Source organism: Geospiza fortis, unplaced genomic scaffold, assembly GCF_000277835.1.
Source record: "Geospiza fortis unplaced genomic scaffold, GeoFor_1.0 scaffold219, whole genome shotgun sequence".
In the NCBI taxonomy this organism is placed as follows: Eukaryota; Metazoa; Chordata; class Aves; order Passeriformes; family Thraupidae; genus Geospiza; species Geospiza fortis.
The window spans coordinates 69,351-87,415 of NW_005054376.1; the positions used below are offsets into that span (position 1 = coordinate 69,351).

At 42.9% G+C, this 18,065-nt stretch overlaps 1 protein-coding gene across 1 annotated transcript in view; it reads right to left on the reverse strand.

Moving 5' to 3' along the window:
- The window catches only part of SLC22A23 (solute carrier family 22 member 23), a 108,025-nt gene that overhangs the window by 35,040 nt on the left and 54,920 nt on the right, over positions 1-18,065 (reverse strand). Inside the window, exon 4 of the mRNA XM_031060221.1 lies at positions 2-126. Within this exon, the coding sequence (XP_030916081.1) occupies positions 2-126 (125 nt within the window). The remainder of the gene's footprint in view (position 1; positions 127-18,065) is intronic.

Sequence of the window (18,065 nt, forward strand, 5' to 3'; positions counted from 1 at the left end):
CCTGGAGGACCTGCCAGTCCCTGCAGAGGGCAGCCAGCCCTGGCATGAGGAACTGCCCTGCCATCTCGATGAAGCTCGCCACCATGGTGATCATGAACCGGTGCCCGGGAGGACAGAGCTCTATCCCTGAAACACAGAGTACACAGACAGTCAGCCCCCACCAGCAAAGACACCCCCAGAGCATCTCTAGGAAACTTTGAGGGAGGTCATGTCCTACAGGAGCTTTGGTCAAAGCTATGCAGAATCAAATAAGTTTTGCTTCCTCCCATATTTAGGCTCTAGAGAAGCCCATTAACAGCTATCTGCGGTGCAAACATTGCAACTTCCATATACCTGCTGTATCCTCACTGCCAGATTTCCTTCAGTCTCTGCCTGCATTTTACTTAACAACAAGGTGTTTATTTTTAAAAGGAAATGTATGGTCAAACACAAGCCAAAGATCTTGGGTCATGGCTTTTCACACTTCTCAGAAACACCACCTGCCTTTCCAAACTGTTTGCTGGGAGCTGGATTCGGGCACCCAGTTCAAATGGGATACCACCTGCCCACACTTTAATATGCCCCGACTCAGCCAATTCCAAGCTGGATTTTGCTGAGCTTGTTGTTTCTGGGTTTGCTTTTCCCAATAGCTTATCTTGATCAACTTTCAAACAGGCAACTTCCCATCTGTCTTATCCTACCCTCCATCCTTCCTTTTGCTGTGGGGCAATTTACTACCATCACTGGTATCTCTGGTTGCCTCAGCTGTCTTGTGACAAGTGAGTAGATAAAACTCAGTTCACTAGATCAAATATTTCCTTAAACCCTGAATCCTAGCTAGCTTTATTTGGTCAGAAGATTAATTTTTCAGAATCACAGCCTAACAACAGAATTTTAAAAACTCACAGAAGAAATAGCAAACACAAAAATGGAAATTTTTTCACCAGTAAGATTGTAATAGAAACCTCTATATCATATTTCCCACTTGCCCACATTCACTTGCACAGACTAATACTTTAGCTCAATAAACCTGCCACAAATGTTGTGTAGCACTTATTGGAATGCTGATACAGAAAGAGGCCTGTAAAAATTTGTGATATGTTGCTGTCAGCATTGTTGCTTTTCTATGGGGTGTTTCCTGTGGTGGTTTTAAATTAGAATTTAATGGTTATTAAAATTTTAACCTAAAAGCCCTAAGAAAATAGGAAGAGATGACAGTTGCTCCTTCATTCACTCTCTTACCTGCAGTTTGCATTTATCACTGTAACAGAGATTTAAACTAACTGACCAGGAACTAGCTTGTAGATCAAATGTAGGATTACACCACACATTTTGTTCCCTTTCTTTTCAGCCAATACAAAAACTAATACTGGATTTTTGCCAGTAAAAAAGGAAACTGTATCTGTTGTCAGGCAGCCCAAATTTTCATTAGCCTAACCACAAACACAGCAGCTTTGGAAACAAAAAGGGGAGAAAAAGCTCTCAAAGACTCTCACATGTTATAAAAGGCTTTTACATTTTAATTTGGTAAAAAAGATTAAAACGCAGAGCTCCTTATGACATTAATATGGTTTCATTCTTACTAATGAAGTATCCCAAGCCTAGGAATTTTTTGTTGTTCTATGAAAAGAGGTAATTTCCGTTTTATTTCTCTAATCTCCAAATATAAAGAGCTTCTGTTTGTTTTTCTAAACCTTAAAGTAACAGTTACTCACACTCCAATATTCCTTCATTAAGTACAAGGTCGAGTTTTGTTGCCATAGAAACAGGAAGTCTGCATTAGATGTGTAAGGCTTTAGCATTTCAATTGCATTGCTCAGGTTAGTATCAGGTAAAAATAAAAATAACCGAGATATCAACTTCCATATAAAGTCAGGAAGCAGTGTCCAAATAATAAAAGTATATTTTATTAAGTCACTGGTGCACAGTAAAAAACTCTGCATGCAGCAGTTATTCATTGTATAGAAAGGAAATAGCTTCAGAGATTGTTTAGCATCTATTTTCTTCTCTGGATTATCACATGCATATGATCAGTTTCTGCCCTTTCCTCTAAAAAAGCTGGAGATGACAAGAAAATAATCCCTGCTCTAGCTGGGTGAGTGTGACTTTCAGGCAACATCAGCAGCATATGAAATACCACATCTCTGTTGAAATGCTTTACATATTACGACAGCCTACTGACTTTCCAACATATCTGGCTTCAATTTTATATGATAAAAGATTCAGCACTGCAGTTTTTAGCAAGCATCTATCAGTCAACCCTTTCCCACCCCTGCAGCAAAGCCACCCTTGGCAGCGGCCTTGCCCTTGCAGCAGGGAAGGCACCCAGCTGATGCTCACACTGGGGCCTCCATGCACCCAGGCACGAGGAGGCCTCTGTGGCTGCAACCATTTCCATCCTGCTCACATGACAAAAATACCACCTCAGATCAAATCACTCCAAGACTGAGATCAGCTTTACCCACTCATGGCAAATGGAGCAAGCAAGCCCCAGCTCCCCAGATCAATGAGAAAGTTTCCATCTCAATTACTTTGTGGAGCATGGAGCAACCCCTCATCATACACATTAATCACAGAAATTATCATCAATACCAAAACCTCCCAGATACATCCATTTGCTCCACTTCGAAAATTTTGTGTGGGCAAGGAGACATGCATGTAAAGGATTTTGCCTCCTTGCCCAGAATTCCTTCTCTGTGCAGCTCAGTCAGAGCAGCACATCCAACTCAGAGACCTAATTTCCCTAAAGCCCAGGCAAGTGATTGTATGGGCAAGTTGAACCTGCATGCAAAGCTGTCCTGCAGTACATGGGCAGTGAGATCAGGCATGCTCAGGACACGTGGGACAGATTCTCACAGTCTCTCTCATGCTCAGGACACATGGAACAGACTCTCTCACCGTCAACAGACACCCAGCAACAGTGGACAAACAGTGGACAAACAAGCCAGACCCAGACAACCCCTAAGGCAAAACTGCTCCCAGCCTGAGGGCAGCTGTTTTACCTCAGGTGTGATCCAGCCTGGGCCTCACAGGCATCCCACACATGAGACATGCACAGCATACTGCACCTCTGGCTGGGAAATGTGAAAACCTGGTCCTGGGGCCAGATGTGTTATTCCCATGAGCACTCAGGTTTGCCAGGGTGTGGGAGCTACTGAAGAAGCTCTGCAGCACCCTGGGGGCTCTGCCCCACTGCCCTGTGCAGGATGTCACTGCTCTGGCATCAGCAGAGGGACATGGTAAAACCACAGGTCAGACAACAGCTTAACCAGGCAAATGGAACAGGTGCGGCTGACAAGAGGTACAAGGACTTTACATCAGAAAGGGCAAAATGTCTTTGCTAACAGCTTCTGTCCCTGGCACTGGGATGGACAAACTGGGCTGGTGTCCTTTACAACAGTTTTTCAGGCAACCTCTTCTGAAAAGAAGATGGGAAAGTGAGATAAAATCACTGTAAGTATGCCATAGCCTGACATCTGAAATGCTGTCCTCTCCCCTTTCCAACTGTTTTTTTTTTCTCCCATCCTCTCCACCTGCAGCTGTGGAAGGAGCAGTCTGGGAACATACAGACAGGACACCAGGGAGAACTGCAGTTTTACTGGGTTAACATCAGCTCATGTAGCCACAGAGCATGGTCCTGTATAGCCCACCTCCTCCAAATCCCACCAGGCAAGCTGTCACTGCCATGGAGGGACTAAGATCCACATCCTGTCCTTTCTCACTCCATCTTGCACTTGCACACTGGTAACAATCTGTTTCAGATTTCAGAAACCCTCTCGTTTTTCTTAGAAGGCTGACATTTATTCTCAGAATATTTGCTCAAGGATGAAAGGCAAATACTTCTATTTAAAAAAAAATAAAGAAGTTAAGTCATTTGCAAATAGCATATCAAGAGGAAAAAGAGGCTACATTGCACTGCTTGAACAACTCTCTAGCATTCACTTTCCCATCTCCAGACCCAAAACACAAAGCAATCCTTGTTCTGCAGCCCAAGTTTTAGCTCCATCTGAAACCACAAGGTAGCAGCTTTTTGTGTCTTTCCAGTGTTCTCTCCCTGCCCAGTTTCCATCTGTAAGCCACTAAGACTGTAATTATATAGGAGTATCCCTTGGAGAAAATGGCCAAGACAAAGCACCTGCTGGCCAACAGCATTCACACTGAAAAAAATCCCCAAGGAGACAGTGACAGTCTGATTCTAGATTCACAATCACAGTTGCACATTATATTAAAAAAAAAACCCAAATAAAATCCCCCAGCTTCTGAGAGTTTCCCCCATATTACTGCACACCCAATATTCTTAATTCCTTCCATCTTAGCACCCCTCTGAGATGTTCCTCTTCTTCAAAAGGGAGGAAAAAAAAGAGACTCGGGTGAAAAACACTCATAATTTGAGAAGGATTCTCTGGCAACATAGCTTTAGGGGTAAAATGTGGGACACCAGAAATTCCCAGTGGCAGTAGCAGCCTACAGCACCAAGGCTGTGCTTGCCTCAGCCCTGCTCAGCCAAAAGTCAAGCGCAGGATGTGACCTTGAGAAAGAATTTTGCGTTTGGACTCTGCTTTTCATCATAGCACAAAAGGAAAGAAAAAAACCTCACAGAGTATTCAGTTTCCCAAGCTGTTCAGCACCTCCAGCACGTCCCACCACCTCTGCTCTCCCTGAGGTCACCCTTTTGGCACGATGAGCTCTGCCACCTCCTTCACAGTGATCTTGAGGACTGCTGGGAGGTGACCCTGTCCCTGCTGCTGCTATGTTTCCTAATTCCCACCAAGCTCTCTGAGACCTCTGGGACCTTGTCTTCCTCCAACACTCTCTGTGGGATTTGCCCTTTGCTGTAAACAAATCGTCTCACTGGATCCTCCTAGAATAACATGGTCCCCAAGCTAGCTTTTGGCTAGCTGACCAGATAAAATTGCAGCAAAAAACTATCAATAACTCCCAGACAAGTTTGCAGCTGGCTGCTAGGGGGACAGGAAAATAAAATCCAACATATCTGCTTGTATACACAAATTTCCCCTTGGTTACTAGACACAAACTTCTAAGAGCTGCAAGCTCTACCCATGGGCTACGTACACTTCTCATCTTTCAGTTAGCACACTTCTGATTCAGTCCTGGCTGAAATGGCCCAGGCTAAGCCAACACTCACTCCTGCATGAATTTAGACAAGGAGCACATCATCTTGATTGCCTTTGCTGTCACCAGAAGGAAAGAAGCATCACGTGTAAACGCAGTTTATTAGGGAACAGCAAATGAAGTAACTTGTGGAAGTAAAGGTTATCACACACACTGCAGTGCACAGACAACCACCAACTGATGTAAGCACAGGACAGAGACAGAGTGAAAGGGAAGGAAAAATCTAATTTCCTCTCTGGAGAAATCCAATCCACTGCCATGAAAAGGGAACAGTAATAGACTCAAACTCCAATGGCTGAGTAATAGTATTATTTTCCCCTAACAGCACATCAGGACAGAAGTTATTCTAAAATACACCTGTGAACCGACACATGTGCTCCTTCAAAGACACTTTTCTACACATCATCAATTTGGTGAGAGTTCTTTTGAACAGATGCTAGCCCACCATTTAATTAACACATTTAATATGTGTCAAATCAGTCCCTGAGCACTGACATAAGCTGAGCTGACAGAGCCGTCAGGCTGGCACCAGGGCAGGCAGCCAGAACTACACCTCACCAGATGTGCAGCAGCACACTTAATTTCTGACCTCAACAGATTGTCTGGATCTACTGCATGGAGCTATCTTGATAAGGAAATATCTAATCAGAACAGAATTTTTTCTTATCAAAACTAATTCGGATGACCAACTGGTATACAAAGACCAGAACAGTGCCAAAACTGATGCCAGGCAAAATATCCTTTAGATGCACTGTGGAGCCTCACAGAGAGGCATAGCATTAAAAAAGTAAATATAACTGCACCTTTCATGAAAAATCCAACCAAAAAACAAGGTGCAACCTTCCCTCTCTTTACTTTCCGCATGCCTGACCTGCTCATCCCTATTTCAGGCCTGATACTGCTCAGCTGTGTCAGGGTATCTTAGGAGGAGCTCTCTGAGTTGCAGACAGTCTGTAGCTACCCCCAGGTGGAGTGTTTGGACCACAAGCACAGAGCCAGGTTGGATTCAATGCAGGGTGTTTACTCAACCCCCATTAACTCGGTTGCAGGAGCTGTGTTTTCCCGGGCACAACGTATATGCAGCAGAGCAGGAAATGGCAGGGCAAGGCTGAACCCAGCTCCTGCAAGGACAGGAGACCCTGAGCAGAAGCTGCCTGACCAGTGGGTGGGATGCAGAGATGTCTGCAACCATGCCCTGGATGCAAGCTGTTGCCCAGGGAGCATCAGTGGCAGGGAAAGAAGCACGTGTCGTTCCCCAGTTCATCCCATGGCATCTGCATTTGCCAAGTTTTACATTGCACAAGACAAACAACATCTTACAAAACAGATGGCTGGCTGCATAAGAAAGCTTTAATACACCATGCTTCCTGCCATATACAAAGCAATAAACCCAAAGAAATGTTAAATCACATTTGAGGTGCTGCAGTTGCCATCTATCCTACTTCCAGAGGAAAGCAGCAGCAGCATCTCTGCCACTCCCAGCCAACACTGACTTTTGGTGACAATTCTTGGATGTGAATAACAGCATTCTGAAAAAACACAAGGAGAATGCCCCTGGAAACCTACACAGCAGGGACAAAGAGCATGAGAAATGGGTAGATACAGAACACACTAATTTCAGTATAAAGATGGCTTAATTTAAATGCAATTAAAAAGTGATTAAAAAGCTTTACCATGACATATGTTTTTTTGCATGTTAACTGCCATCTATAAAAAAAATTCTCCCCCACTTCCAGTCTAAAATTTCCTATCCCCCTTAAGATACTCTCCAAAGCCATATAAATGTTTGATTATTTCTGCAAAAAACTGAGATTGCACAGAAATATATGGGACTCTTTCTTGTTCCAAAAAGGTGGCTTTCTCTAAAGGAAATGCACAATTGGTCACAGCAATGTTTTGCAAACCTAACACCTCTGCTGTTCACAACAGCTGGCACCTTTTCTCCTAGCAGGATCTAAATCATTATTGACATTTTTTTGACAGGAGTGTGTATGAGAGGAGCTGAAACAAAAACTGATGTGAGATGTATCAGAGGAGCTCATTTTCTTTGATGCTTTAGTTGAAAGGGATCTGCATCTGTATTTTTAAGCGAATTTTTAGCAACATTGTAGCTATTTAAAATAAGAACCGAGAAGAAATTCAATAGCTGGAAATCTGCACTTCTCTTAATTGATCAACTGACAAACAATATTCCAACAGCAGCTGTTTCAAAAACTCAGTTTGCAATCTCTAGATGGATGATGGTCCTCAAAGAAGCAGGAACAAAGAAATAACAACATAACACCTTGTTTCAGGTCTATGAAACGCTTCCATCTCACTGAGACAGCAGGGCAGCCCCTCTCTCTGCAAGCACTGATCCCACATGAGGTGCTCCTCCAAGGAGGATTTTTTCACCATTACCATCATGCTGTTGGATGAGTGAATAGATGCATTGAGCCCTGGATTTGAGCACATTGTCAGCAGAACTGCATATTGCTAACAAGAATTTGGCACGGGAGACTTGAGTTGGTTGCAGCCTAGCTTATCAAAGAGAAGAGACAAGCATGGAAGAAAACTAAATGGAGGACCAAGAAAAGTACTTGGTGCTTTTTAGGTCATAATAAAGCTTTCCCTGCCCTGCACCCACTCCCTCAGACCAAAGGGAGACAGCTTGTCTGAAGCTTCTCACATCAGAGGCACAACCCCCGGAAAGCACCTTGCTCCTTTCTCTTTTGTCAACTTCATAACAAGCCCTGAATGGGATTACATACAGAGTCTAAGCAAGCACTAGGGGCTGTTTATTAAGCTCTCATAAATACAGCTGTAACCCCATACACGTGTGCAGATATATAAACATACACACATATTTATGGATATGTGTGTATATACACACCGATATAACTGTAAAGGCAAAAGCCTCTAGCTCCTTTTCCTCCCCTGATCCCCCTGTGATGTCAGCAGCAATCACTGGAAATTAGGGGGATGTCCTGAATAACCCATCCCGTCTCAGGGGCCGTGAATTGCTCAGGTGGCACCACCGTGTCAGAGAGAGCCTGGAAGACGCAGCACTGGCTGAAAGCACGAGGGCCAGCAGAAGTGAAGGCAATTTAATCAAAAGCAATTAGTGAGCCTCTTTGTGAAGGGCTGTCACACATTTGGCCCCCAGGGCAGCCTCGTTTTTAAAGATTTATGCCAGGCACTCTGGATAGATATTTAATGAACAGTGTGAAAGGGGAAGTGCAGGGATGCAGAGCCAATGAGCTGCTGTGTTTTGGGTGCTTCTCCAGTGCATTCACTGGAGAAGGAGGTGCCACTCAGACTAAGGGGTGACTTTTGCATTAGTAACTCTCTGGCTCCAGGGCTCAGCATTAACCCTGACACAGGTCTGGGGAAGGCAAAGGCAGGCAGACAGAATTGGGACACCCGCCCAACAAGAGAGAACCATGCCAAACACTGCACACAGCCACTGTGCCTGAATAAGAACAGGAAGGACAGCCCCTGGTCAGATCTCTAATTTTAAGCCCATGAGGATGAGGATACAAAAAGAAAAATGAGGCTGTGGTAATGCATAGATGGTGAGAAAACCTCTCCCGATATAAAAGCAGATGGTGCACAGTTAGAAGAAGTACAGATATTGTTTTTCCTCTTCCATACCCCAATGAGCTTTTATCTACCAAGTAACATTACCATAAGGAAAGAAAAAATATATTCTAGGGAAAAAAGAGGAAAGAACCAGTGAAGATGTCCTTTTGGTCAATTGATTTTAAAGTGAAAAAGATTCCTCCAACCTTGGAACAAAACCCGCTTCCTGAAGCAACGAAAATTCTATTTTCATTCAAAATCAAGTCTTCAGTATCTGGTTACAGGCTTTTATTCCTTATGTTAAATGCATGATCTCTGTGCTGTGGAGAACACTTGCCACCACTCTGCACACACGGAGCGGTCTGTATGGTGGGGTCTGCTCGTGGCTGGTTTGTGGGCAGTTCTGCAGCACAGAGTGTGATCCAATGGGCTCAGTGATGGTGCACAAGCTTGTCAGGGAAAGATCATTCCCTTTCCAGCCCTCTCCAAGCACATCTCTTCAAGCCAAGGGTAACTCAGCAGCTTAGCACCTGCAGGTGCACACACACAGAGGTGAGCACAGTGGAACATCCCTCACTGTGCTGTTGTCACATACAACATAAAATGACCTGAGCACTGCCAAAGCCTAAATATTCCTTAAATTTCTTCCTCACTATCTTTAAAAATACCAGACAAAAGCTTTTGTGAAAGCTTTTTTCCTGTCAAATACCAGAATTCTTTGATTTGGTAAAACCTGATTAGACAGTGAAGAACAATAAAAAGGGAATTGGCATTACAGTGCCTCCAGCATCTCATATTTGCATGTAAATTGCAAACCAGACCACCCAGAAACATCCACTGGGATTCAAAGTTTATCCAGAATCAACCCTGAAAAACGTGTGAGTTTATTCGAGAGTTTCTCACAGCCAAGATGAATATGCACCTTCATCGGTTTTAAATAGCAGTATCCTGTTAAAACTGGGGTAAGAAATAAATGTTTTTGCTGAATGGATGGAAAGCCTCCTATTGCTTTGCAATAACTTTGGAAAAGAGAAAGACAATGTTTCTTCACATCTTCCTTCCATGGAAGCTGGCAAGTAGGCTGGGAATAGATGGATCTTCCTGAGTAGAAGCCATCCTCCCATGGGTATGTTCACTTTTCTGCAGTGAAGGGCCTCTTTCAAGAAAACTCCTGCCACTTACAGAAGAGTTCAAATATGGCAACACTTGCTGAGTTGTTCCAAATAAAACTAGAATGAATTGCTGAGCTAATTAATAGCCCAACATTAAAAGGAAACCCAGCTCCTTGGAAAGAATCCAGCTGCAATTCATGAAAGCGGATTTCACTTGTTTCGATTACAACAACAGTAGACTTTGTACACATCACAGCTATGGCTAAAATAGTGAAGATATATGCCCATACCTACACCTTGAGAAATGAATGACTCTTAATCTTCTCTTAGCAGCAACTAACTATTTCTCTATGTGAATTTCTGTTTCAAATGCAAGCGCCTGTTAAGCGGTGTTGCACTGTACCTGTGGTGGTACAAAGCCAAAGATAAGAGCTGTGCATAGAGGTAATGCTGTCTAGGAGATCACCCAGCAGAGCCTGGTGTAGACTTCACCTTGCCTAGGTACAGTCAAGCTGTACTCTTAAGGTCAGAGGATCTTGGGGAGGTTCTCTCTGCAGTAAGTCCATTATTTGTATTTTTATTTGTGCATCAATACTTTGATTGCTTATAGTACATAAATGGCAACACGAATCTGATGTGCTGTTTCCTATGCAAGGGTTGCATCGTATGTCGTGTTAGATCATCCCTGCTAAGAGAACACTTTCAGGTACTTCAAAAAAACCTCCTATATTTACCACCCTTTTCTAGAGAGAGAAAAATGTATAGAGAAGGTGGGAGAGTGAGAGAGAATGACACAAAGAAGATTATGGTCATGGGAGGGGAGAGAGATAACTAACAGAAGGAGTGCCCCTGGCTCATCATATCAGATTTCCTTCCCACATTCAGCTTTGAATAAATCATTCCATTGCTTGACACAACAGAAATAATTCAGTTACTGTTTCCAAATTTTCCTTTGTATCTTCTTGCAGAGCCAGCAAGGGAATAAAAAAGGGCTGAACTTGAGAAGTACAGGAGGTGAGATACAATTTTCAACTCAAACACCGGCTTGCTTCATAACCTTATTCCACCACATAAAGGAACATGGGAAACTACATGAGAATTCCTGTCCATGAGAAAAATGCTGAGAGATGGGAAGAAAAAAGCCTTTGTGGCTGATCCTGCCTTTCCTGGTGTGACAGTGGATCCTCAGCACCCCCATGCAGGGCTCAGACACCACCACCTCCCAGGGCAGGTCCCTGTACCTGCAGGCACGCAGCAAACCTGAGCACACTGTGGGCATGTGTTCCTCCTGGCATAAACAACACAGGAACGTCTCAGGGGCTTGAATATTTCCCAGATCAGGTAACCACACACCCAACAGAACAGGAAACACTCTCCAGAGCAGCACCATGCACATGGCTCAAGGGCAAAGCATCCCCAGGAAAGGAGGGCAGAGCCCTTTGCCAGACCATTCACACCACAAACCTACAAACTACCTTCTCAAACACTTGTGGGAACAAGGAGGAACTGATTCCTGGCTACAAACCTATCTACCAAGTTGCACAGTCCAATTAGGAAAACCACCTTGTAGCTCACATCCAGATTCTACCAAGTTAGCAGCTAAAGAACTATATCCAAAAGGTATTCTGGGTTACATGGGAAGTAAGCATAACTAAATCTTGAAGATCTGTTTTTGCTGAAACAAAGTCTGTGAACACGTAATTTGAAAAAATAAAATTAATGTTCACTTACATTTGTATAGGTTTATGGAAGCAGAGAAGACAAAAACTGCTCTCCCATCTTGCTGAGTGATATTTCTAATAAAAATCAGAATTTCTCCAGACCCCTAGAGAAAGCTGCTGCACAAGGCTGTCCAGCACTGGACAGTAAGCAGGTCTCTTTAGACATCCCTGCCCACTTGCATGACATTCACAGACACAGGGAAGCTTTAATCACCATTTTGTCATCTAAAAACAGGGCCACAGCCAGAGGAACTGGAAAATGGAATTCAGGCTGGAACCACTGAGCACTTGTTCTGCTCTCCAGGTGGCCCCTGAGCACTTTGCATGGGGAAGAACCTTCCTTCAGCGTTGCCTGCTTCAATGCAGAGCACCAGATTTAAGCTCAGTTATTATCACTACTTGCTTATTTTAACAGCAATATGAGGCTATATATGGCTATGCTGCCATGAAACACAGAATTTAGAAAGCAGAGCTACACAATTAACAAATAAATAACAATTCAGTTAAGCTATTTCTTCAGCCACTTCCTCACATTTATAATTTAGCCAGATGTTTCACACAGAAGCAGGAATATCTTTTCTACCAACAGTATGAATAGACAGAAGTAAATAAAAAAAAACCCTTTTCTAAATAAACCAACTTCCTTTCCAGCTCTTGCAAGCAGAGGAAATGTCAGGCCTTCACAAAGGCTGGGTGACATAACACCCTGACTTGCTCCAGATGAGTGAGTTGCCAGATACCTGCAGCAGAAATCACAAATGTGGGAGCAGCCCAAGGCACACAGAAGCTTCCCAGCTTTGTATCCAATCTCAGCACAGAGCCAGGAGAGGGCTCCTTATCAGAGGGCTCCTACAGGTACCACCTTATCCAGGAGCAGCAAGCAGGGAAGGCTCCTGTTATTGTGCTTGCTTTGCCTCTTGCATCCATTGTGCAGAGCCAGTGCACTGGTGGTGAAATAAAAAATTACCTTTTCATGAAGAAAAAAAATGCAAGGCAGCTAATTAGCTTTTGCCCTCTGTTTACTCTGCAGCAAGAGACTCTCAGCTCCCAGGGCACCAGGATGTGCCTTCATACAGTAGAGCTCACTCCCGGCGCTCCCTCCCTGCCTGTATTTTCCAGCATTCACTGCCCGAGGGTAAATTGCCAGTAAATACAGAGGATGGGTACTCCAACAACACACAACCAGCCTCCAACAGTTTCACTTCCAGTAATGAGTTTCCCTCACCCCAAAATCCAGACATCACACACCTGCACCTTTGTCTACACAGAGGTAAGTCATTTGTATAACCTTCATCTGGAGGTGGTTTTTCTTTTAACCTGACCAGGAGCTGTTGCTCAGATCACTTTGCACCTGACTGCTGCTGGGCTATAAATAACACATCCACAACACAGCCTTGTACTCACATGCATTTGATTAAAATAAAGTCAACTAAAAGGCAGACCACCTTTGAAATGGAAACAAATGGATACAGAAAGGCTGAGGAGTTGAAAGACAGAATTTTTGAGCTAGTTACAGTCAGGTTGCCATCTCCATAGCTGGTCTGATATCACCAGCAACATTTCTGCATAATCACATAAACAAAAATCAAAGCAGAGAGAAAATTCTAAATTTTTAGGGGGTGTAGAATTGAGAACAACACATCAATGTAATAACAACAATAACATCACCACCCAGGGACAATCTAACCACATAAATATATGCACTCATGACTGGCAGAAAGTGGTATGCAAGCCCCTAAGGGGAGAAGACAAACACTGGAAAACAAAAATGGAACAAAGCAAACGATCAGCCCCTGCCTTGTCCCAGGCTGGCAGTGCAGATCACTGTCAGGATGGGGATGGCTGAGCCTTGTCACTCGTGGCCTTCCTCCCTTTAAGGGAACTCAATTTATAGCCAATTTCAGAACTCCAGATATGAGAAACTGGATGCACTGATAGGTTTTAGGCAGCACAGCTTGGTTTTAATATCGACCCAGCTGACTGGCAAACAATCCTCTGCAAACAGTAATGAAGATTAAGATCTGAAGTGTGGCAGCAACTTCATTTCCAAATCCTTCTGCAACAGAGGAAAACTCCCTGTGCAGTTCACCACACAGAGGAGAGCAGGGAGCAAAAAATATCCAAGCTGTGTTCAAAGAAGGAAAAGTGTAGGCGTGCAGGGCTTGCACTGATTTATTACTGGCTTATCAGCAGCTAACATATAAAACCAACTATAAAAGCAACAGATGTAAAATATTTTCTATTTTAAAAATCACTGCACACTCTTCCTAGAAGATACAAAGACTAAGAGCTGACTTTTCAATTTGAAGAAATGCCTGCACAATCATAACAAAGAAGGAAAAAATGTTAAGGAGGAAGAAAAAAAACCCCAAACCCAGACTTGCTCTCCCTCGCCTAATCACAAATAATGTAACAAGGGTCCTTGCATTCAAGTACAGATCCTAAATACACAAACTCTAAGTTTCATTTTTTGGGAAATTGAATTCATTGAGAGGCATGCAAAATAAATAACAATGTTTGAATTTTTTTCTAATAAGGACATCTTCATGTCTAAATGTGAAAAATATTTATATCACATTTAATGCTCTAAGCCTAACCATTAATTTTCATGCATCACACCAGATTCAATTGCCTGTTAAAAGGATCTTCCCCTTTACTCAGTAGCCAATTATTCACTAACCTCCTAGAAACATTCAAAGGAGGCACAATTTATTTCAGAGACAGACAGGAATTTGTAATTATAAAGACATCCAAATTTAATTTTTTTTAATGACAAAAACGAAACATGAGGTAACAAGACACCTAACTGGCCAACAGGAGGCTGAGCTCCATAAAAATAACTTTGGGGATGATTTTTGATATTGAAATACCCATATGATCACAGCATCTGCAAACATTTTCAGCTAATGAAAGTATGCCCAGAAGGAGTCTTACATTAGAACCACTCCCGCAGCCTGTGAAACAAGGACCTGCACCCAATGCTCCAGTTATGCTTCCACTTAGGGACTGACCACACTATTTCTCCTTCAACAAAACATGTTGGATGCTACAGGAACCAAACAGATATTTGTACCTCTGCAAACATCACCAAGTGCAACAGACAAGGCTTAATTAAAACAAGAGCACAGTGTATATCCAACCACCCTAAGAACACGTTTCTCTTGTTTATATCTCTCACCACCAGGTATTTCAGATCAAGCAGGAGAAAGTGTCTCTGTTCCAACCCCTTCCTTCCATGGTTTCACACATAAACCACTTAATGACTATGTGCTGCAGCATAGGCAGTCACTTAATATTTATCCACACTTCCACTACCTACCTTGTATCACCAAAGGGGCCTAACACAAAAACTACTGACTCTTAAAATATGCATCAGTCTTTTTGCTTAGGGGCTGCCAGCTCCTGGGACAGGGTAGAGCAGCTTTGTACAAATCCACTGCAATACTTCCTTTCCAGCTCAGAATAGCAGCAAATTAAAAAACAACTAAAAACCCCCAAAACCAAACCAAGACAAACAAAAACCCAAAACAAACAAATCATTTTAAAAAAACATTATCTGAAATGAGATAGTGAATATACCTAGGTATGAATGTGGTTTGTAACACACCTTCACCATGAAGTAGTCTGGGTTTCTCTTTCACATCTTGCCAGAAAGGTGGTAGGCTGAGGGAGGAGTATTTCATCTTCACGTCCTGACTTTTCTGACTCAAGTAGGGCAAGTACAATCGGCTCATGGATTTTGGAAACAATTTATAATGCTTCAGAAGAAAGGAAAACTACACATGCTTCAGTATCAGTAAGTATCAGAATGCAACTGACTTACACTGCATTCTCCAAAAACCAGGTAATTAAAAATATCCAGTCTCCTAAAGATTCACAAGTTGGGCCCCACAATAGCTGAAGCAAGTTTTCTAAAGTTCAGATGGCTAGAAGTTGACAGCAACAGGCAATATTTGAGACGTGATTTCATTCTGAATTCAACAGAACTAAGATATCGTATTAATTAAAAACATGTCTGAAAACAGCTAACTGCAAAATTCTCTGGGGTGCTGTTTGCTGCTGGGACACTCAGACTATTTGATCCCCTTTTCTGGAAAATGGACTGCAGTTCCTCCACTTAAGTGAACTTCTCCCCTCTTTCAAATTTTTTTTTTGCAGTGAGAACAGAAAATTTTTTTGGCATTAAAGAGAGGTTTTTGTTAGGTTGGTTTTGCTGCTACCTTAATAAAAACAAACACAAAACTACTGCAAGCTTTAAGCAGTGATAAGTAAGAGCAGCAGTGGGCAGTCTCCAGCAAGGGGGTGGCAGACCTTTCTGCAAATGCAAATATATCTGAGAACACCTTGTGCACACTGGATCTGGCCACAGGTTGCCTGGAAGAAGCCATGCATGGCCATGGTGCAATGAGCAGCATCCGTCCAGGACAGGAGTTTTTGGGTATTTGCACAAATGCCAACCCATTCAGGGCTCTTATCCCTGCCCCAGATCCTGGGGCTGCTTTGACACCAGGATGATGGTGGAGGCCACCTGGGGAACAGAGCACATTGCAAGAGCGGGAGCAGCAGCAAGGGGCAACTTCTCTAAACATAAAGAGGGAAACAAAAGCCCAAATTTGGGGCTAACCCTGCCACGCCACATGTCACTACTGTCTCAACAGCAAGCTGTTATGTCAGAAAGACTGCTGCTTGTGCAGCCCTGGGGAATGATGTTTGTCACCAAAGCACCACAGACATAGCAGAGGAGTAACTTATGTTCATGAAATATGATCCTCATCACATTCCTTGTCAAGTGAGTAACCAAAGCACTGAATTCCCAAATACATGTGCAAATGTAGATGAGATGGGGTGGGTAAGGTCTCGTTTCCATAATGCTTTAAGATAACCAGTGATGTCTGCAAGTGCTGTAGATTTTTAGATGAAGCACTTCATAAAAGAAATCACAAAAGTCTAATATTACCAGCATTTCCCACACATACTACTCCTTGAACCAACTGATCCCTATAATAAGCTACACACTGAAGGGTATGAAGATTCAAAGCGCAAGATCTAATGCACTTCATATAGGATTAGAAAAAAGCAAAGCCATGGCTGAAAAAATTAAGTTCTCTGTGACTGCATTCCCCATGAGAAGCTCACTACAAAGCCCTGTACGAGCTCCAAATGTGAATGTCTCTTGGAGTGAACATAACAGCCTGGAACACTAAGGGGCTTAACATCTTTGGAACGAAACAAAGAGAGGCAAGAGAGAAACAGCTTCTTAGTACATTCACAATGCTGGCAACAGAGCAGATTTCTGTATCTTATATTAGAAAACAAAGGCATACCAATCTGTGGTGTTACAGACTCAGTGTCGTGGGCCAAATCTGCTTCTAATCCAAGGGCATAGATCTGAGTCTTAACAAATCCCCCAAAACAAGTAGCCTGACTTGCCCCCTCTTTGTATTTGCTTCTGTGTTAGATGCTTGATGGCGTTTTTTCCCAAATCTAGCCTTGCCAATGCATGCATTGCAAATGCTTCAGCAGGCACCATCAGATGCCTCTTTGAGAGAGACCAGAGTCTCCTCTGGGGTAGCTCTTTAGAAGAGTGAGATCTTCCTCCCTTACATCTCATAAGCACACAAATGCAAGTGACTGAAGAAGTGAGAATTTGGAGAACAGTAATTTCTTTCTCAGGAAAAAAAATAGAGGATGTATTCTGCATGGGCAATCAGAGAGCACAAGTAGTGATGTGAAGGAATCAAGACATTTCTCTTCTTTGGAGATACTAGCAAAAAAAATTTGCCTATTTCATTGGTGCAGTCCTGCTTATTTCCAAAACCAGGTAGCATTATCAGGTCTGTGCACTGAGTAGAAATATGGAGTGAGCAAAGAGAAGCATCATTTTTCAGAGATCCTGGTTCTCTCTTGCAAAAGACCTACATCCCAAGAAGTCTGGCACCCAACCCCTTCCCAACAGCCAAATACCATACACCCCAGACATTCCTTGCTTCTGGTACAGACTTACCATCCTTTGTACCAATTTTTATAGCTATGGCTAAGTTGTTTCCACCACCTGAGAACACTTTCTATTCTATTGCATCTTCAAGGTAGGCTTTGATACAGATGCTTTTAAATCGTGCCTAAAGCTTGCTGAAATCCTAAAGTGCACTGAAGTAAGCTGGTGACCTTTGGCTTGGCAATTTCTTTCAGACGTCTCAAAAGAAAAATTAAAGCAACAAAACTAAAATCAAGGAACACTTAAAGAATGGGAACAACACTTTAGACTGAGACCACTTGGGTTTTTTCCCCCAGAGAAATACAATGCATAAAATAGAATATCCTTATAATTTCTTCTTAAACCACTGCTTCTCCTTTCCCCACTGGGCACACACCCACCCACCCACTCACATAAACACTGACCTTTCTCATTCCCAAACTCCTGACAGAGGATTTGTGCCAATCTCCCTGCAAGCACCACTCAAACAGCCTTCCCTGATGCAAGAACTACTGCACAGCACAGGAGTCAGATGAAGTACAAAGGTAAATTTAGAAAGTCAAATCCACTGAATGATTTCTGTTG